The following is an 18,071-nucleotide window of genomic DNA, read 5'->3' as shown; positions in this document are numbered from 1 at the left end:
TTAGAGTAATCAAAAACAATTACTTGTCTTTAAGCATGAGCATTACCATGATGGTGGATGAAGACCAGCAGTCTGCATGAGACTGGAAAAACCTGACATGATTCCCTCAGCACTGGGGTTTTCCACAAATCAGTAGAATATGGGAATTTTGAGGGAGAAATATTAATCTCCCTCTGTTGGATTGTTGCTTCTTGAGCAGAAGCCTTGGTATTGAACTGCTCTTCATAAGTAATCAGTGATGTAGTGCTTTGAGCAACACCTGGCCTGGGAGCTGCCTGTGGAGGTTGGAGACTGCACAGCTGCTTTTCTACTGCTGTACCTCCCCACAAAGTGGGGGGTACACTTGGCCACTTGCACTAAGGCTTAAGACTCATCAGCTCCTGAGGATTCCAGCTGCCTGGGATCAGTTAGTGTGGCTGCCTTTATACCTGCATATGAGGGGTTTGATCTATGCACCTGCTCATTTTAGCAAATAGTGCAAATGCTCATTGGTTCCTCTTGAGTTGTACTAAGACCTGTAATGCACAATTTTCCAGGATGCTTATTCTATTTCCAACTATTTTCAGCAGTGCAGCTCTTCTGTGGAGACTGTGCCTTCATTTGTGTGAAATGTGTTGAGGTGTTAGCTTCTTAGGTCTGCTGCTTCATTATTCTTTTTCTTCCTGGGAACCAAAAAGTGCAAGGGAAATGACATAACTTTCCAGTTAATGAAATAAGCAGAGAGGTCACATACCTCCCTGTGCTCACTTGAAGGTAGTTATGTACTATGAAGTATATCATGTGTGAGCTCAACTTCTGCTATTGCTATGTATTTACCTCAGTGTCCACATGAATGTGCCTAGGGGCTAAAAAAGGCTGCCCTTCATTGCAGCTCCAAGTGGCTGATGCCCAAGTTCATTTTGGCTTAGCTCAGGCAATTGGATATCTGTCCACTGTCCTAGGATGCCCTGTCATATAGTTGGCAGGGCACCTAAGGTGACCCATCGTCCTGCTTAGGGACTAAGCCAGTTTGCTCAGACAGCAGCAGCAGAGGCTGTAGCAGCAAGTCAGATTTTCTCAGCTGAAGCACATGCAGTTAAGTAAAAACCAATGTGAAAGCAGCAATGAGGAACAAAATAGCTGTACAAGGGATATACTGTGTTTGTCTTGGGAGATCCAGGCACCACTGCTGAGAAGAGGGTAACAATAGGCCCTGCCTCCCTGCTGCACTGACCTTCACAGAGTAGTGGATATTTGTCCCTTATATTTGTGGAATTTAGGTGACCTGTGCTGGATTCCCAGCATTCTTCTGACAGAAAACCTGACAGCCTGTATCATGGTAATCTAGCAACTTGAAATTTGAGGTGAACATTAATACTAGAACTGACTTTGGTACTTACAAAGCAACAGGCCAAGTGCTGAAGTATGGGTTTCATTTTCCGTAGATGTAAAATCAGCAGGTTTTTTACAGCACCTTACTCTAGCTGCCCCCCTTCCCTCAGTTTTGAGGGCTTTATGTGTTCATTGATTGTATAAAGTCTTTTTCTTTCATTCCAGAAAGGAGGTGATGCTGAATTCAACCTTTTTGTTTCTCGGCTATATGAGCTTGTTAAATAGCATAAACAATCATCAAGTACTCAGTTAATCAAATGAAACTTTATTTCTGTGAATTTTTATACCAACTTCATGAAGTTTTTAGCTGAACAACTGATACACGTGTACAGCTTAAGCAGCTCTGAATGGAAAAATTACTGCTTACATCAACTTCAGAAGGTAAGCTCTCAAAAATGCCACCAGTTTCTTGCTGTAGGTTGTTTTAAATACCCTGCTTCTCTTGAAGCTTCAATTTTTGTATTAAAAACTGCAACCATGAGCTTTAAAAAATGAAAGCAAAGACAAATCTAAGAAATAGATTGAAGTATTTCACTGAGGTGGAGTCTGTCCTCACCTTTTCATAACTATTAGAAACATGTACAAATATACTATTTATCTTGGCTAGACAACTTTGAAAAGAAGGGGAAGTCTAACAACTCTTAAAGCCTCATCCTCCTACCTGAATCATTTAAACATTTGGTATAAATTCCTTTTAAAGTACTGGCAATTCAGAGTAATGCTGCCCCTATTGTACCAGTCAGTCAAGCTGTATTGGTGCAATAGACACTGAAGAATCTTCAGCCATGCCCTGCTTTAACTGCCTTTTCTCATGGTATATGAAAGGGAGATGAATTGTTCTTTCTGCACTTGGAGGCTGGAGGAACAAGATTTTGTGGAACTGGAGCAACCACCTTCCATCAAAGAGGCTGCAACAATGCAAGGAATGAGCCAGTTTAAGTGCACCCTGGCTCCACTGCAAGAGGCAGCAGGTATTGAGGTGATTTCATCTATGCCTAAAGCTTGTTCCTGTTTCTGGGATCTGAAAGGGAAGCTGTAACATGCAAAACTAGGTTGTTCCAGCTCTGTCTCTGACAAATGTGGTTGCTGCTGTGACAAGCTGCTCATCTCCATGTAGCTGTGGTGATCTCAGTGAATTAGAGGGCTCTGTCTGTGCCCCCCACTGCCCCCACACTGGTGGGCTGCAGTTAGAGCACCCAGGCAGCATCTCTGTACAACTCAGGACAAGTTTGTGCTGTTCTAAGACCTGCTTGACTTATTCCAGGATAAGGTAGTAGCTGCTTCTTACAGAGCAGAACATGCTTACAGAAAGAGCATTCTATTTGAAGAACAAAAGGGGCACCTGGAAAGAGGTGTCACTGCTTCATTTTGGGTAGTACTGACTAACTGCATGTTTAATCAAATAACATGACCAAGCAGGCCATGCCCTCCAGGCCTGAAGGTGATACAAGCTATCCAATCATATGAGCTCTTTCGACTGAGCTGAAGAGGCACAGCAAGTGGTAAGACTCCAGCCCCAGTAAGACTGCTATGTCAGAGACCATGGTGTCAGTTAACAACTCGCTTCTGGCTTTGTGTTCCTCTTCAGCTTCCTGTCCTTCCAGCATGTGACCTTATTTATGCCAAGGTGATCTAAATGGGAGCCTGCACAAAGTTAGAATTACATACTCAGAGGCAGCAGCTATTTTCAGCAGTGTCCCTTACGTTAAGTGGTGCTTAGCATACTCCAGCACTTCTTGAAAGGATTTAGGAAACAATGGAATGCAGCATAGCCTCCTTAATGTTGTTACTGTGCTTCTTTTATCAAAAATGACGGCATATCTTGGGCTCTAAGTCCCATATAAGGTAAGGGGTGAATGTTTCCTACTTTTATAAACCCATTCACTGGGATAGAGTATGTAAGTCAGACACCCTCTTCCATGACCTCAGCAAGTCACAGAGCAGCAGGGAGACAGAGCAGAACAGGGGTGTAGCTAGGGAAGGAAAGGTCTGGGTGAGGCGTATGTCCAAGTCATCTATACTCAACAAGATTAGACAAGAATTGATGTTATTTTGAGTCAGACATCAGCAACAACTGCAAAAGGTCACAATTGCAGCACAGTTTTAAAACCAGTGCTTTGCTGTAGACAACTCACAACCTACTCTTGCATGTTACATTAGACCCCACAGGTCAATGTAAATATTTTTAGCACCAGTACAGGTCAGGAAAGACATTTATGACATGCAGTGTACCTAGTGCAGAATCTGTAAGAGGAAGATAGTTCTGCTTGTGCAATTCAAGCAATATATACACACCTCCATAAAATCACCTGATTTTAAAAGATTACAAATCTTAAACTGGAGTTGAGTTCCTAAAATTAGGTCGCTGATTTGGTTCTGCTCAGACCATCATGTGATCTATGTGTTTTTCATCATTTATTTAAATGACCCTTGAGCAATCTCTTCTTCTTCATCTGCCAGGCGGTATCAGTAAGAATCTATTTGTTTCATCAGAAGTTTCCTGCTGTACTCGTAGGCAAGGAACAGCGCCCCGTTGGCCACGAATGCACGGATCATAGTTGGTGTTAGTCCAGAATACAAGGCAAGCACGCCTAGAAATGAAACCAGAGCCAGTTAGCCATTTATTGAAGTGGCTGTCTGCATCAACCACTCTGCTCTTACCTGTGAAGGATACTGAAGCAATGCTTCTGCTTAGAGGAGCATGAACACAGAGAGCTGAACTCACTGGTGTAGCTACTGATTGCAGTGGTACTGGATATTGATATGGGAGTATCTAATGTTGTAACAGGAGTTTAGCCATGTAAGGGCTTATGCTAGATGCTTACTTCAGGTATGACAAGGTCTTGGCCAGCTGAGATAACGTGACAGTGGCTGTACCACAGCTGGCAAGGGGCCAGCAAGACTATGTTAGAGCTGTGCCCCAGGTCAGACTCCATTTCTATTGAGTATCCTACCTAGCAATGGGGCCAGGATTCATGTCTGCTGCCGTGTATATTCTCTCATGTATATTCACCCTCTTCCAAAGTGCCTGACACAGGCCTTTTCCAGAGAGGAGATGCTGAGGTAGATGCCTCAAGTTTCCAGGCTGGATAGGGCTGTTTGATAAATCAATCCTCAACCATATATTAACTTCTAGAGGTGAAGATATCTTCTGCATGAATCTTACCTAGTGCTTTCAGTTTTCGTGTATAGGTTTGGTCACAAGTAATAGAGCCCATTTCTTTATCTGCTTTTAAGGCATAGTAAGCTTCTGGTAGGTTTAAGTGTGTCATCTCCTGAACCAAGAGGCAGGGAAGATGAATTAGGTCTCAATTTCTAGAATCCAAGCTTTCCACACTACATGAGATAGATATTCGTTTGCTAGAAACAGTTATTGTATGTCTCTAATACACTATCACTGGACTAGGTTTCTTAAATGATTTTGGGTATTGGAGGGTGTAGATTTCAGTCTGCAGCCCTATAGATTGAGTTGATCTGCTTGGATACTCACCTTCAGTTCTCACAACAGTTACAAATGTTCCCATAAAGCCTGCCTGTTTTCCAGCCATTGAAAGAACCTGAATTCTAGATTTGACACAGTCCACAGGATACACAGCAATCCACAGACAGCTGCCTCCAAAACCTCCACTTAGTAACAAAGGGATGGGACCTAAAAGTTAAGAAATACATTTTTATACACCACAATATTCACTAACACAAATATAATATTACTTCATCTACAGGATTCAAAGGGAACAGAGGAAGCTGCTTATGACAAAAGAGCAGTTGTTGTTCTCTCATTAACCTTTAAGTCAATTTCAAGCCACTGGTAAATTTCAAGTCAACTAGAAACTCAAAGATTATAAAGAGTGCCTCTTAGATTATTGGCAGTGTTAAAAAAACTATAACTCAAAATTCAATTTTGATTGTATTAACTAAATTCACTTTTTTAACACTTGTAATCACTTTCCAAGGTTAACTGTGAAATGGTTTAGAGAAACATCATATAGTGTTACTAATCATATATAGAGAATTTGGTAGAATTATTTTGTAATCAGTCATTTCTTTCATGATGCACTCTGATTTTCTATTTCTGATCAGATGTTTGTAAACGTTTTGTTACATGTCCAAAATGCATGCAGCTGAAATCCTGACTCCAAGCAAGACTGGTTCAGTCTTTTAACAGGAGACAGGCAATCTTTATTCTGGCATCACCATGGTTTTTTCCCTTCTAATTTTCAATCTCAGTGTTCTCTTACTATCATTGTAACTACATCTAATGGTCAGCATGCAGTTCAGCATATACTTGAATACACTGTTCAAGAGAATGCAGCTAAATCCTTCAAAATCACTCTGAATGGCAGCTGAAATGAAATAGTTCAGAGTTGTGTTACACTGTGGGGTCAGATATTTCAGCAGTTTTGTAGTGTTAGCTCACTGTGTTATTTCTCTATTTATGATACATCCTGCTTCATTGGAAAATGGTCACTTCAATAATTTATTACTGTGTATATATAAGACACAGCCTCCCATATTTAGGAATGAAGGAAATGAGGCATATTTAGCCCTCAATATGCCTCATTTCCTTCATTTGCATGTATTTTACAACATAATTAGTATATCTTCAGAGAAGATATGCCCCCCTTTATGTCCCCCATGACAGCATGCTAAAACCCACCTGTAAAAAGGCACCATACCTAATTCATCTTTTGATCTCCCAGAGGCAAAGAATGTCCGGCTCAGTTCATACCCTCCAAAGAAGAAAAAATAGCCTGGTACTTCCCGCAGCAAAGTGCTTGACAGGCCACGATAAAATCCAAGGGGACCATCCTTTTGGATAACACCCTTCACTACTGACCAAACTGTACTGAGAGAGGTTGACCCAGTTAGTGATACTTATTAGCCAGATAATGAGAAGTTACAGACCAATAGGCAACTGCAGCAACAATTAATGGTGAGACCTATTGTGCAAACAATTGAATTCATGTAAGACTTAGAGCAAGATCCTGCTGGGAGCCCTTCACTGGCATCCAGCTTTACCATCACCCAGAAGGTCAGCAGGCTGTGACCCTTCCAGCCACAACTCTTCTCTGGTTAGCAGTGCACTATAAATGTGACACTGAGCCAGTACAGGATTTGAAGAAATAATACACAAGGAAAGATTTCAGGAATATTGAGCTGGGTATATACTTACTTGTGTCCCTGGATTATCTTTCCTGACAACTGCATTTCATGCATGGCCTGTAGCCGGCACTTCACCAGTTCTGTGGGACAGAGGACAAGGGTGGCAAAAGCAGAGGCAAAGGAGCCTGCAGCAGCATTCTGTAGATCACTGCAAGAAAGAAACTGCAGAAGGTATTTGGGCACTGACCTTCAGTGCAGTGGAGCCACTGTAACAGCAATCAGTTTCCTGCACCTGTACCCTAAATACCATCAAGAAAAACTGGCAGTCTTGGGGGAAAGATTCTTAAGGGCAAAGAGCAGTTACTCGAACCAGAGGGAGGAAAAACCTAGCTCATCCCATATTCTTATACAACTGAAAGACACCCTTTTGACACCAAAGAGATATGTTGCAACCTCTAACCTTTTTGCTATACTTCAGTAATTGGAGCAGAGTAAAAGCCAGGAAGGGAAGATTTAATAGCATTTATGAAGATTTTCATAGACTTGTTTTACTGAGAAACTTTTGGTTACTTATTACTTCCCCAAAGAGAATAGGAGCAATAATCACCTCATATAGATAGATGTCAGTATTTTCAAATTCACCTTACCAGTATTTATAAAGGCTTTCAGTGGAGGATGCTAGAAAACTGAAAGCAGGCACAATGGATCAGTGTAATCTTTGTATGGCTGTGCTGTGATGAATGCAACCATGTGAATCAGAGACAGCACAAATATAAATCACATCACCAAACAACACAGCACTATCATCTGCAGTGACTCAGTGTTCCAAAACTGAGGTTTATTTTGTGGTGATTTTACACATACCACAGATTCTGGGCTGCTAAACTGCCAGGACTCAAAAGGCTAATACTTGAGGGCAACACTGCTTTATGATGCATTTTAACCAGGCTCCTACAGACACTGGTGTTTTGGACAGGAGCTGCATAATAGCATAGAAGTGGAGCTCCTCATTCAGAACTGGGGAGTCAGCGCAGCTGAGACTCATCTCACTGCAGCAGAGAAATTCTTTCCATCCAAGGGAGATGCTTGCCTTGTGCCCAGCAGTCTGATTCATCTGTAGTATGAGAGATTAAAGCTACAATTTTTCACCTTGAAGAATCACAAAACTCAAGTTACGACATGAATCAAAGCTCATGACATTCAGATATGGCAGTAGTGAGAATTTTCAAAGTGGAAGATATCAGTAACTGCCTGCAGAGCAGCAAATGGAATTTAGCACTTCTCTTTCCAATTTGTTGTCTCACTTTAGACTTTATGATGAAATCTGTTGGTTAAACTAAGCATATGTTAAAAGATAAACAGAATTTAGCATTTCTCTCTTCATCTCTTTTCGTTGTGACTTATACATTGGTGATATGTATTCCTTTAACTGAAAAATGTTTTATAGTTTGTCCTTTTCTGAAGGTGTAACAGTACAGTAACAATGGGTGGGGATGTCCTGCACAGACCGCATGTTCTCATCAGGGCCCTGCTGAAGACCATGTCAATACAATTCTCTGTGCCTCATAAGGTGCCCCCACAACGATCCAGATGAAGAGAATAAGGAAACAACACCAAGGGACAATCTTTCAAGTAAACTTAAATTCTTTAATGTTTTGTCCTAGAACAGCTCTGCAGTCACACTATTTGACCTTGAATCAACAAGGCATTAAAGAGCCATCTTGGATCTGAAAAGCACCAAAACCTGACCAAGGAAATAATTGTCAGATGCCAAAGGTGCTTGCTATTGCTACATATGCACATTCCCATTCTGTATCCAACTCCAAAGACATAGTAGTACACCAATATACTGTTTCAAAGTTTCCTGCACTACCTTCCCTACATCCAGCATGACCATGGTGCCTCAGTCATGTGAGATGATCCTAGGACATCTGCACATCTGTGGTCTACCTCTCAGCATGATCACAAAAGACAGTGAAGAAATGAAACATACAGCTGGTAGGCCTATCTCCTACATTTTAATGGGTAGGAAAAGGTAAGGGGTTTGTAGGGTGAGGAAGCTTTTGAACCTTAAATAAACAAATTTTTAAAAGCAAGACAATATTAGAAAAGTGCCCTTCTCCCTTAGTATGCCTCCTTGTAAGAAAAGCCACTACCTCCCATGCAAAATCAGAACAACCTAGATATTAAAGCAATACAAACTTTCAGGTGTTGAAATGCTCCATCCTATTGGTAAAAATGTTCCAGGCCTTGAATACTCCAGTTAAGCTGTGATCATCTAAATCAGCCAGCTGCAGTGACTGATTAGTAGACGGCTCTGTTATATTAGACACTATATTGTCACACTAAGGCCTATATTCCAAAATTTACTACACTGTACACTGTCAGAGGAGAGCCTGGAACCTCACTTGCACCTGACAGTACAGTATTGGTAAATAGCAATTACATGAAATTTTATATACTTACTTATTTTAAAATACAAACCAGATATTTATTACTAACCTGAGCTTTGTTTTCCTGTCTACTCCAACAATTCTTCTCACAATTTGTTGGCAAAATCCATAGCACATGAACAGAACGGAGTTCTCTGCAATGTTGGCTACAAGTGCTGGTGAGGTTCCCTTGTAGAAGCCTCGAAATCCCACTTGCTTATAGGTTTTGACAAAACAGTCAACAAGTCCTTTGTACATGTTGGGGAACGTCTGCATCTTCACCTTTGCAGTGTCAAAGGGCTGGCCAGTCACCACACAGGCTGTCCCACCTAGGCAAGCAGTGGAAGTTAACAATGGCTGAAGGTTATCACAACTGCAATACCTATGCTGGAGCACCAGTATTAGGAAAATCACACAGAATGCAAAGATTAATTAATTCCCTGTAGGAAACAACAAGTGCACTGATTTTAGCACAATGGCGTCAATTGTCACTGGTGAATTTAGTTACCTTAAGAAAAAAAATCCGGCAAAGGAGCAGTAACATCACGATTCTTATTAAATATTTTTTTATCTCATGAAAAGCAAGCATCTAAATGAATCAGCTCACTTCCAGAAACTTGTACTGAATTAGAGGTATTGTTCTGCAATCAAGTCACTTGTGTCAATGAGTTAAATAACATTTTCCTTTGCCCATTAATGCAGTGGTTCAGAAGGCATCTCTGATTTTACATTCCAATAATAACAAAAAAAATCTCAACTCTGAAAGATTAGTAATCGAGTGATTCCTCCAGGACAAGAGGAACACTGCTGAGAGTGCTAAACTGATCATACATAATAAATAGATAACCAAAGATTCAAACCCTTTACTTCAAAACTCCAGGTGGCTGTTAAGCACATTTCTTTCCAGAGACTGGAAGTGTCAAGTGTAAGCTGAAAAAGGGCAAAAGGGCAAAGTTTCTCAACATGTTATCTTTTCCAAGCTGAACTGCAAGGTCAATACCCTGAAAACTTGTGTGATATTTCCATCAATGTAATCAATAACCATTTATCTCACAGTGCAGTGTTCTTCTGCAAGATCTAACTCAATTCTGTAGTCTGCAGGAAGAGCTGATGTTACACTTTTTCAGTAAGAAACAGTGTACAGCGATAGCAATCTATTAGAAGCAGATACTTGACAGGAAACACATGAAAGGTGTACCTTATATAGGGTTCATGGTTTTGTTTTTTAGCAAGAGAGAACTTTACTAAAACAGAAGCTGATCTTTAACCAAAGCACAATTGACGTGCACATACCTTAAATTATCTGTAAATACAGATAGGAAAGCAACTGAAGTGGAAAAAATTTTGTGCATCCAATTAAGATCAGTTATTTTAAGTGGGGAGAAGAGTAAGTATTTGTTTAACTAGTGTTATTAGCAGTCCATTTTACTCTTTGCAAACACATTTGTATAACATTGTTCTTGCTTCTCTGCAAAGAGGTACTCAAGGCCTTTGAGAGAAACTCAGGATGTAGCTGCCTTAAAACCTCCTTCCCAACCAGATGGATCATTAAGAGCTTCAGAGCAAATCATGCAAGGAAGCACGAAGAGTTTCCTGCTCTGGAAGGATAACCAAGGAGAAAAGTAGCTGGCTCAGACCAGTAACACCCATGTAAGCTTCAAATGAAAAACGGAGCTGGGAAGGCTCAGCCAGTGTTATTTGCAGGAAGTCAGGTAGATATTAATCTACAGGACAAATGCTAGGTTCCTGTAATAAAATAATGGCTGTTGGAAGATGTCCAGGGAAACCAGGAATGTTCTTGAAAATGTAAAGCTGAAAAATTTGGAGCTGACAGAATGGCTGTTCCAAAAAGACTGTTAATGGAGTTGGCTCAAAAAGCCTAGTAAACGGCAACAATGAATTTTGTAAGCCTCAAGATAAAGACCAAGAGTCCTAGTTATTATCTGAAATATTGAGGAAAAAAAGAAAATTTTCCAGCCAGCAGTAAAGAGTCACAAAAAACCCAACCAAACTACAAAATTAAAACAAACCAGAAACCCAGAAATTCAAATCTGTTTGAACATTCAGACAAGTGTGGTCCTAATAATGTGGCAGTGGTGGGGAAAAGAGTCCTACTGAATCAAAGAAGGTATAAGAGGTAGCCTAGATCCTAGGCGAAGGACTGTGACCACAGAGAGCCAAATGACTTATTTATTCTTGTCCAGAATTTGCTTGCCTCAGTATGTCATTACTTATCAGCTAGTTAAGACTGTATCTGGAGTGGAAGGTAAAACCAGGTTATGCATTTTCTGGACGAACAAGCTGTTTGCTTACTTAATTACATTTTCTAAAGAGTGCAGAGATTGCCACACTGGACCTGTGCTGTTACCCCCTCTTTCTCATTGCACTGTTAACCTCCACTCTCACAAATGACTGAAATAACTACCATGGAATGCACTTAACACCATTAACACTGCCATATTCACAGCATTAACATTGCCATGAAAGGATTGACTGCAATATTTATTATGTGGGAAAGAAAAAAAGATCACTAACATTGTCTAAACTAGTTACAAAAGTAAATTAGACAAATCTTCCACCTTTTCCATATAACCACTGTTAGGTTAGAAGTGTCAAAAAGACCCCTTTTCCCTGGCAGAGTTCAAAATTGCATCCCTGAGCCACAGACATTACCAACATGGCAATATCAGTGACAAAGTGCAACCATTTCCACACAACTGGTCCAGCAAAATTTTACAGCACAGAGCAGACTGAAGTGGAAGTCAGTTATGCGAATTCATCATCAGTTCTCCTACCGAGCTTCACAGGTTTTAGAGATTCACACCAGGATGTTGTCTGAGCCAGAAACCCTTCAGGTAGCCTTTTGTCCCTTTCACTTAGGGACGGTTCCTGTGACAAAAACAGCACCTGAATCAACTACACACTGACTTCCTTGCAAAACTCTGCTGATACTCTGACTGATTCATAAACTCATGTAAGCAGAACTTAAACCTCCTTATAGAAAATTATTAGTCTGAGAAAAGTGTTAGGTCTTCGTCACTGTGTGGCAGGGGTTTCGCCAGGGAGGAGCAATAGTGATACAGTTACAACACTGGCTGAGGTCACTGCTTCTCCTTATACCCTTAAAACACAGAGGGTGAGGCTTTTTATAGCAAATGCAAACTGTTTTTATATTTGTCAAAGGCATTAAACCTGTCTCTCAGAAGTTTTGTGCAATTAAGCATTACCTGCAGCACCTGCTGTGAGGTCAATAGCAGCCTGAACAGCAGAGTTGATCCTCATGTTTCACACTTGTTTATCAATTATTTCAGAGCAAAGTCTCCTGTTTCCTGTTAGGTATGGAGATACTTGTCTACTGAGGGAAGAGAAAGATAAAACATACACAGTTTACAATAACTTGACAGGCAATAGCATTACAGGAATGCCCTCAGATCCACTCTTCCATTTAGAGACAGAAAATGGTTGTGCTCACGAACGAGACTTAGCATGCTTGTATTTTGATTGATTTTGCTGCATTGGGCAGATCTCCTGGAGTATCACTGCCTAGCTTCAGCTTACTTGGGCTTTCCAGCTTCTTATCTCCCTGGATCTCTCAAATGAAAGCTAAAGAGTACATCCAGGGAACAGTGCTGAAGGTTACTTTTATAATGATTATAGACGCATAGTCTTCCCTCAGGTGTCTAAGGCTGGAATACTTCATGCTTGTCTCAGCTCCTCACCTATAAAGCAAAACAGAATCTGCTCTCCTCATGGTGAAAAACAGCTAAGAAAACTCTACCCATGATGATACACTGGGTGGCTTTCAGAAGAGGAGTAGAAAGGGAATGAATATGAACATCTTGAATTGTGTCTGGCTGTCATGTTCCTAGTGCAAGTCCCCCCCACAACAGAATATTATAAATAAGAATAACACCTCATCTCTCAGGAAGGCAGCTGGAAAGCAGACAAATATGACACTTTGAAATAAAACATTCAAATGAATTCAGTTCTCAAGTTTTCATCAAGATACTTTCACTGGGCAAGCAGTTAAAACAAGCTTATTTATCTGGGGTAAAACAACTCAGCCAAAGAGCTCCCACTGTTTCAGAACTGTGCTGCTGTCTGGCAGTGCTGTCAAAAAGCTGCATGAGTCTTAAAACCCACACAAATACATATGTGAATTAGTGCCTCACTGGCTTTTAAGCCTCTCTTCAAGCACAGTACATCAGTAAACAGAACAATTTTCACTCCTCTATCTACTGTAACTTCTTTTGAAGCCTGTTACCTCCCAAAATATATTTTGGAATAATTTGAATGGGAAACATAATTCCCAGTAGGCTACCTTGAAAAAATCATAGAAAGACACATTGTATAAATCACATCCTTCGTACAAGAAACATAGACACTTGGATACAACCAAGGCTTTAAGAAAGCCTGTCTCTAAACAGATTTATTATTCTTGAACATTAGAAAAATTCACCAGTAGGCCAAATAGTGTCACTCAGCGCCTTCACCCATCCAATCTCTTACATAAATTTAAATGAGTTTAAAACAAAATAAAACATTGCTCTTGCTGTAAATGGCACAAACACAAGTAATTTCACAACAGATTTGAACTGTTTTGTTACTGACAGCATGGCACACCACTTGTTACTTGAACATGGAAGCTCCAAGGCCAAATTATGCTTGGTTATCCTATATGTCTCATTAGTGTTCACACTGCACTCTGAGTTTTGCTCAGAAAAAAATCATTGAGACAGACTTTGAATGAAAGGAATTACTAGAAAGCAACAATTTCCTGCGTTCAGTAAAATGTACACTGCTTTCATCATGCTGAGTGCTTATCGATTTGTGCCAGTCCTCAAAGGGAGCATATGCCAGATCACCCACAGAAAACTTGGCAGCAGAGGGAAAAAAGTATATGCCTATAAAAATATGGACCTTTTAAGAGACAAGGAAGTTTAGTTGTCTGATCCATATCAGCCCAGTGTCACTTTCAGAAGATTTAAGTCTTAGTCAAAATTAAATTAGTATTATATTAGTACATACCTTTTTTCCTGTTTGTAACAATACTACTATATTAAAAGTTGAATGTCGGTAGAACGAGGTCGGTAGAACTGCTCTGTGACTTCCAAAGCAAATCCAAACCTCAAACCTGGAAATACAGAAGCATTGGTTAGTGTAACAGGTCCTGCAGAGTCCGGATGTTATTTCAGCCCCAGATGTTTCTCTCTGCCCATGCAGTCTCCAAAGACTGAGATGCACGCAGAAGGCAGCGCTGCTCCTTGCAATAGCCGCGTGGGCAGGCCGTGGCTCGGCTCCCCAAGGTCACAGCAGGCCGGCACGGGGCGGCAGCAGCGGCAGGGCAGCAGCGGGGCTCGCCGCCGCTGTCACACGTGCTGCCGGCGGGAGCGCACGGGAGAGCTCCAGCCCTCCTCAGGGAGGAAGGCTGGGCACTCCCGCTCCGCCAACACCCGCCCGTTTGGAGCGGGAAGCCCCGGCCTGCGTTCGGCGGAGGCCCGCGCTGGCAGAGCCCGCCCGCCCCGGGCCCGGCGCCTCTCCCGGGCGGCCGCACCGCAGCCGCGGCTTCCCGGGGCCGCGCATCCCGAGCCCGCCGCGCATCCCGGCCTGTGCACGGGGCCTGTGCGCGGGAACCGCCGGGCCGGCCGCCACGGCCCCCGCCCCGCCGGCCCCCGCCCGCTGCCCCCGCTCACCGGAGCCGCCGGCCGCCCGAGCGGCCCCGCCGCCTGTGCCCCGAAAGAGGCGGCGATGGAGGCGGCGCGGCCCCGCCGCGGCCCCAGGGAAGGCGAGGGCCGGGCAGGCGGCGGGGGGGCGGCGGGGCTGGGCTCTGTTTAAGCTGGGGCTGGGCTGTGTTTCAGCTTACTGAGCAGGATGCTACCGAATTTATGAATTAAAACCAATTTTTTTTTTATTTTCTTGGGGTTTTTTTAGATATATGTCTGTTTATTTTTCTTCTAGTTGGGCGATTTTGTTGTTGGGTTTTTTGTTTTGTTTTGTTTTAAAGCATTTGTTTAGGAATTGTGTATCCTGAAACAGCAACAGTTTGTGTATAGAGAGGAACTGCCCTGAGTCCCAAGACACTCTCCTAAGCTGTCACTTTCATGATCCTGTCTTTTCGGGACTTTGAGGTGGCATACAATGACCTCAGCCACTATGGCGAGGCCTAATACTGCTTTTCTCAGCTGAAACTACACAGCGCTTTCTTTTTTTTTCCTTTTGATTTTTCCCCCTTTTGATTTGCAGTTACCTGAAGTGCTTGCAATAAGGCTTATCAGGAACAATGTCTGGTTGAAAGCAGTAGGACACTGTACAGTGTGTGGCAAGGTAAATGAACAGCAGCCATTATGTGTGCCAGTGATCAGTCATATTTGAGATGCTCTGCCAGACCAGGCAGTGTTTCTGGGAAGCATGATAATCCCTGTTGAGCTGCACATGTGTTTGCGTGGGTTGAGACACGCAGACCTACATATTTCATCTTAGATCCATGGTGTTTTCCACCAAATAAAACCGATGGCTCCTATTTTCACAGCTCAAACCAAGGAAAAAACAGCATAAACAAAATTATAAACTTAAATGTATCCTTTTTTCCCATCACTTTAAATTAATTGCAGGGTGCGGATTTTATTTTCCCATATGTTTATGTAACATATTGGTTGGAAGGGAGCTTAAAGACCATCTAGTTCCGAAACCTCCACCATGGGCAGGGACAGCTTTCACTAGATTGAGTTGCTCAGTTTCATCCAACCCACCCTTGAACACTTCCAGGCATGAGGCATCCACCGCTTCTCTAGGCAACCTGCTCCAGTACCTCACCACCCTCACAGTGACAAATTTCTTTCTAAAAACTAATCTAAACCTACTCTCATTTTGAAGCCACTCTCCAGCTCTCTTGTTGGCTCCCTTCAGGTGCTGGAAGGCTGCATTTTGGTCACCCTGAAGCCTTCTCTTTTCCAGGCTGAACAATCCAAATTCTCTCCTCCTTTCCTTGTCGGGGAGATGCTCCAGCCCTCTGATCAAATTGGTGCTCCTCCTCTGGACTTGTCAGGTCAATGTCCTTCCTGTGCTCATGACCCCAGACCTGGATGCAGCACTCCAGGTGTGGCAATTGTTAAGAAAGAACAGCCTAGGTTATAAATGGTTTTAGAAATTGAATTGTAATTCCTTTAATGTAAAAAAATTGCTGTTGTAATTAGTAATTTTGAGCTAATTGTGCATCCCAAATAATCTGCAATACTAAGAGATTACTGTTTCATTGTAAAGAATTTTGACCTGTGTGCTGGCTTTTTGTTTAGCAGGACTGCAGCACTGTTGGAAGATCCAGCTGGTGAAAGCCATCTAAGCCCCTAATGCAGTGAAACTTGCAATTAAGATGCCATTAAACCACCTTCTGCCTGCCATGACCGCTTGCCAGCTGGAACATCAGGCCTTGAGCATCTCATGGTGTCCCTTCATAGCTACCTTCCTCGGGTACACCACCAGGCCTGATCTGCTCTTATCTGTAGAAAACGTGGAGACGGCGACAGCGCCTGTAATGTTTCCTGGGAGATTTTATAGCCCTGGAATGCGGCACTTCCACGAGCATATCGCCACCACGCGGCTTTTTCTGCTGCCTGCACCCGCGGCTGCTCAGCCAAACCCTGCTTTTTGTCCATGCACCGAGCTGCTGTGCAACACTTGTTTTGTTTTAAGGAAGAATTTATGTAGGAATTGCATACCCTGAAGTAACAACACTTGGTGTGTGTAGGGAGACCATGGAAGAACTGCCATGACTCCTGAGACACTCTCCTAAGATGAGGTATCAATTTGTTTGGAGTTTAACTTCAAGCTTCCCCTCAAAGGATTTAGGTACGGCAGAAATGGGATATGTGTGCTGAGACCTTAACTCATAAGAGCTTTGCAGGAATGTGGAAGTGCTTTCTGGCACTCAAGGGGTCTGGCTTGGGGTATGTGTGATTGGCTTTGAGACGTGATGTGTGACAGAGTGGCACAACTCCTCTTCAACAGAGCATTTTGGCATGGAGGGATGGGTAACCTCTGGGAAGCTGACAGGGGGATGCCATGGAAACTTGTCTGATGTGGGAGAGCAAAGGGCTCCCTTGCAGGCTGTGTTTCTGTCCATTCTGCAGTCCAAAGCTATCTCCTGAGCCCTACACCATCTCCAGCCAACCACAGGCAAAACATTTTTGCCTGTAAGCCAGTTGGCATTTCCTAAATCTCACAGAAATCCTCATTGTCCAGGAGCATGAACGGCAGTTCTTGGCAAGTGTTGTCCCAGAAGAGCAGCCAGAGCTGCAGGAACATCAGAACTCCCCCAGCACCTTGCAGTGGATGCTGTTCACACTGTTTGGAGAGGTGGGTCAGGCAGGACAGCTCCACATGGAGGGAAAGTGAGATGGCTTCTGCAGGTCAGGCCTTCCACAGGTGACACTGGTGTGTGTACTGAAGTACTGCAGTCAGCTGCAGGAGATGGGACAGTGCTCACCTTTCCAGGTGTGAAAAATGCGTATTTTATGATTGACTTTTCGCAAATATTAAAATGAATATTATATGTGTTACGTAAGAAAGTTATGCTGTATTAATTTTTTTAGTAGTGTGTTAAATACAATTTTAGGTTATAACATAATGTTAAAATAGAAACTATGCTATGTAAGATACTTTTTTTAAAGAAAGGACTCGCAGTGAGATAGCAGCCACAGGACACCTAAATCTTTCAGAGAAAAATAATTTATTGTTCTCTTATCAGAAGAAACGAACTTCTTCCCACCTTGCTCAGCCATGAAGAATCCATTAGGATTAAGAGGAAGAAGTTGACACTGACCATCCTTTGTTTGAATGGAATTTCTGCATCATGTATGAGGTGTATGAATATGCAGCAGGCTATTGCTTTTAAGGGTTAATCCTCTGTTAACGGGTGTCCTTTTTTGGGCTTATTTTGCCCAGAAAGAGGTACCCGGATGTCCGTAACTCTTTGTTTCTATTGCCTCATATTGTCCTAATCCAAATCGTCCAAAATTTTTATTATTCTAATTATATTGCTATTTTTACTACCATTTTATTACTAATAAACTTTTAAAATTTTAAAAACAGGTGATTGGCGTTTTTCACACGGGGTAGATGAAGTGAACGCTTGGGGACATTTTTGAAGCATGTTTCAGAAAGATGTGA

General features: G+C 42.3%; 1 protein-coding gene and 1 long non-coding RNA gene across 7 annotated transcripts; one reads left to right on the top strand and one right to left on the bottom strand.

Moving 5' to 3' along the window:
• Positions 1 to 1,616: 1,616 nt before the first annotated feature.
• On the bottom strand, positions 1,617 to 14,734 carry SLC25A15 (solute carrier family 25 member 15). Of its 6 annotated transcripts, none has more exons than XM_071448522.1 (8): positions 14,600 to 14,734; positions 13,931 to 14,040; positions 12,134 to 12,258; positions 8,977 to 9,235; positions 6,545 to 6,682; positions 6,048 to 6,217; positions 4,862 to 5,020; positions 1,617 to 3,962 (listed from the first exon to the last, which is right to left on the bottom strand). In XM_071448522.1, exons 3-8 carry the CDS (start codon positions 12,186 to 12,188, stop codon positions 3,838 to 3,840), a joined length of 906 nt encoding a protein of 301 aa, XP_071304623.1. In that variant the 5' UTR covers positions 12,189 to 12,258; positions 13,931 to 14,040; positions 14,600 to 14,734; the 3' UTR covers positions 1,617 to 3,837. The 6 variants fall into 6 exon arrangements, with proteins under 6 accessions (XP_071304623.1, XP_071304624.1, XP_071304626.1 ...); XM_071448523.1 differs by having other exon boundaries at positions 12,134 to 12,261; positions 13,935 to 14,040; XM_071448525.1 differs by having other exon boundaries at positions 13,935 to 14,040.
• A 281-nt stretch (positions 14,735 to 15,015) lies between these two features.
• Positions 15,016 to 17,986, top strand: LOC139600361 (uncharacterized). Its single transcript, XR_011682499.1, has 3 exons — positions 15,016 to 15,230; positions 15,861 to 16,002; positions 16,199 to 17,986. It is a non-coding gene; the product is annotated as an uncharacterized lncRNA (long non-coding RNA).
• Positions 17,987 to 18,071: the final 85 nt, after the last annotated feature.

Source organism: Agelaius tricolor, unplaced genomic scaffold (assembly GCF_023055355.1).
Source record: "Agelaius tricolor isolate 1412-34295 unplaced genomic scaffold, bAgeTri1.0.p SCAF_26, whole genome shotgun sequence".
NCBI lineage: Eukaryota > Metazoa > Chordata > Aves > Passeriformes > Icteridae > Agelaius > Agelaius tricolor.
This window is presented reverse-complemented; position numbering and strand designations above follow the sequence as displayed.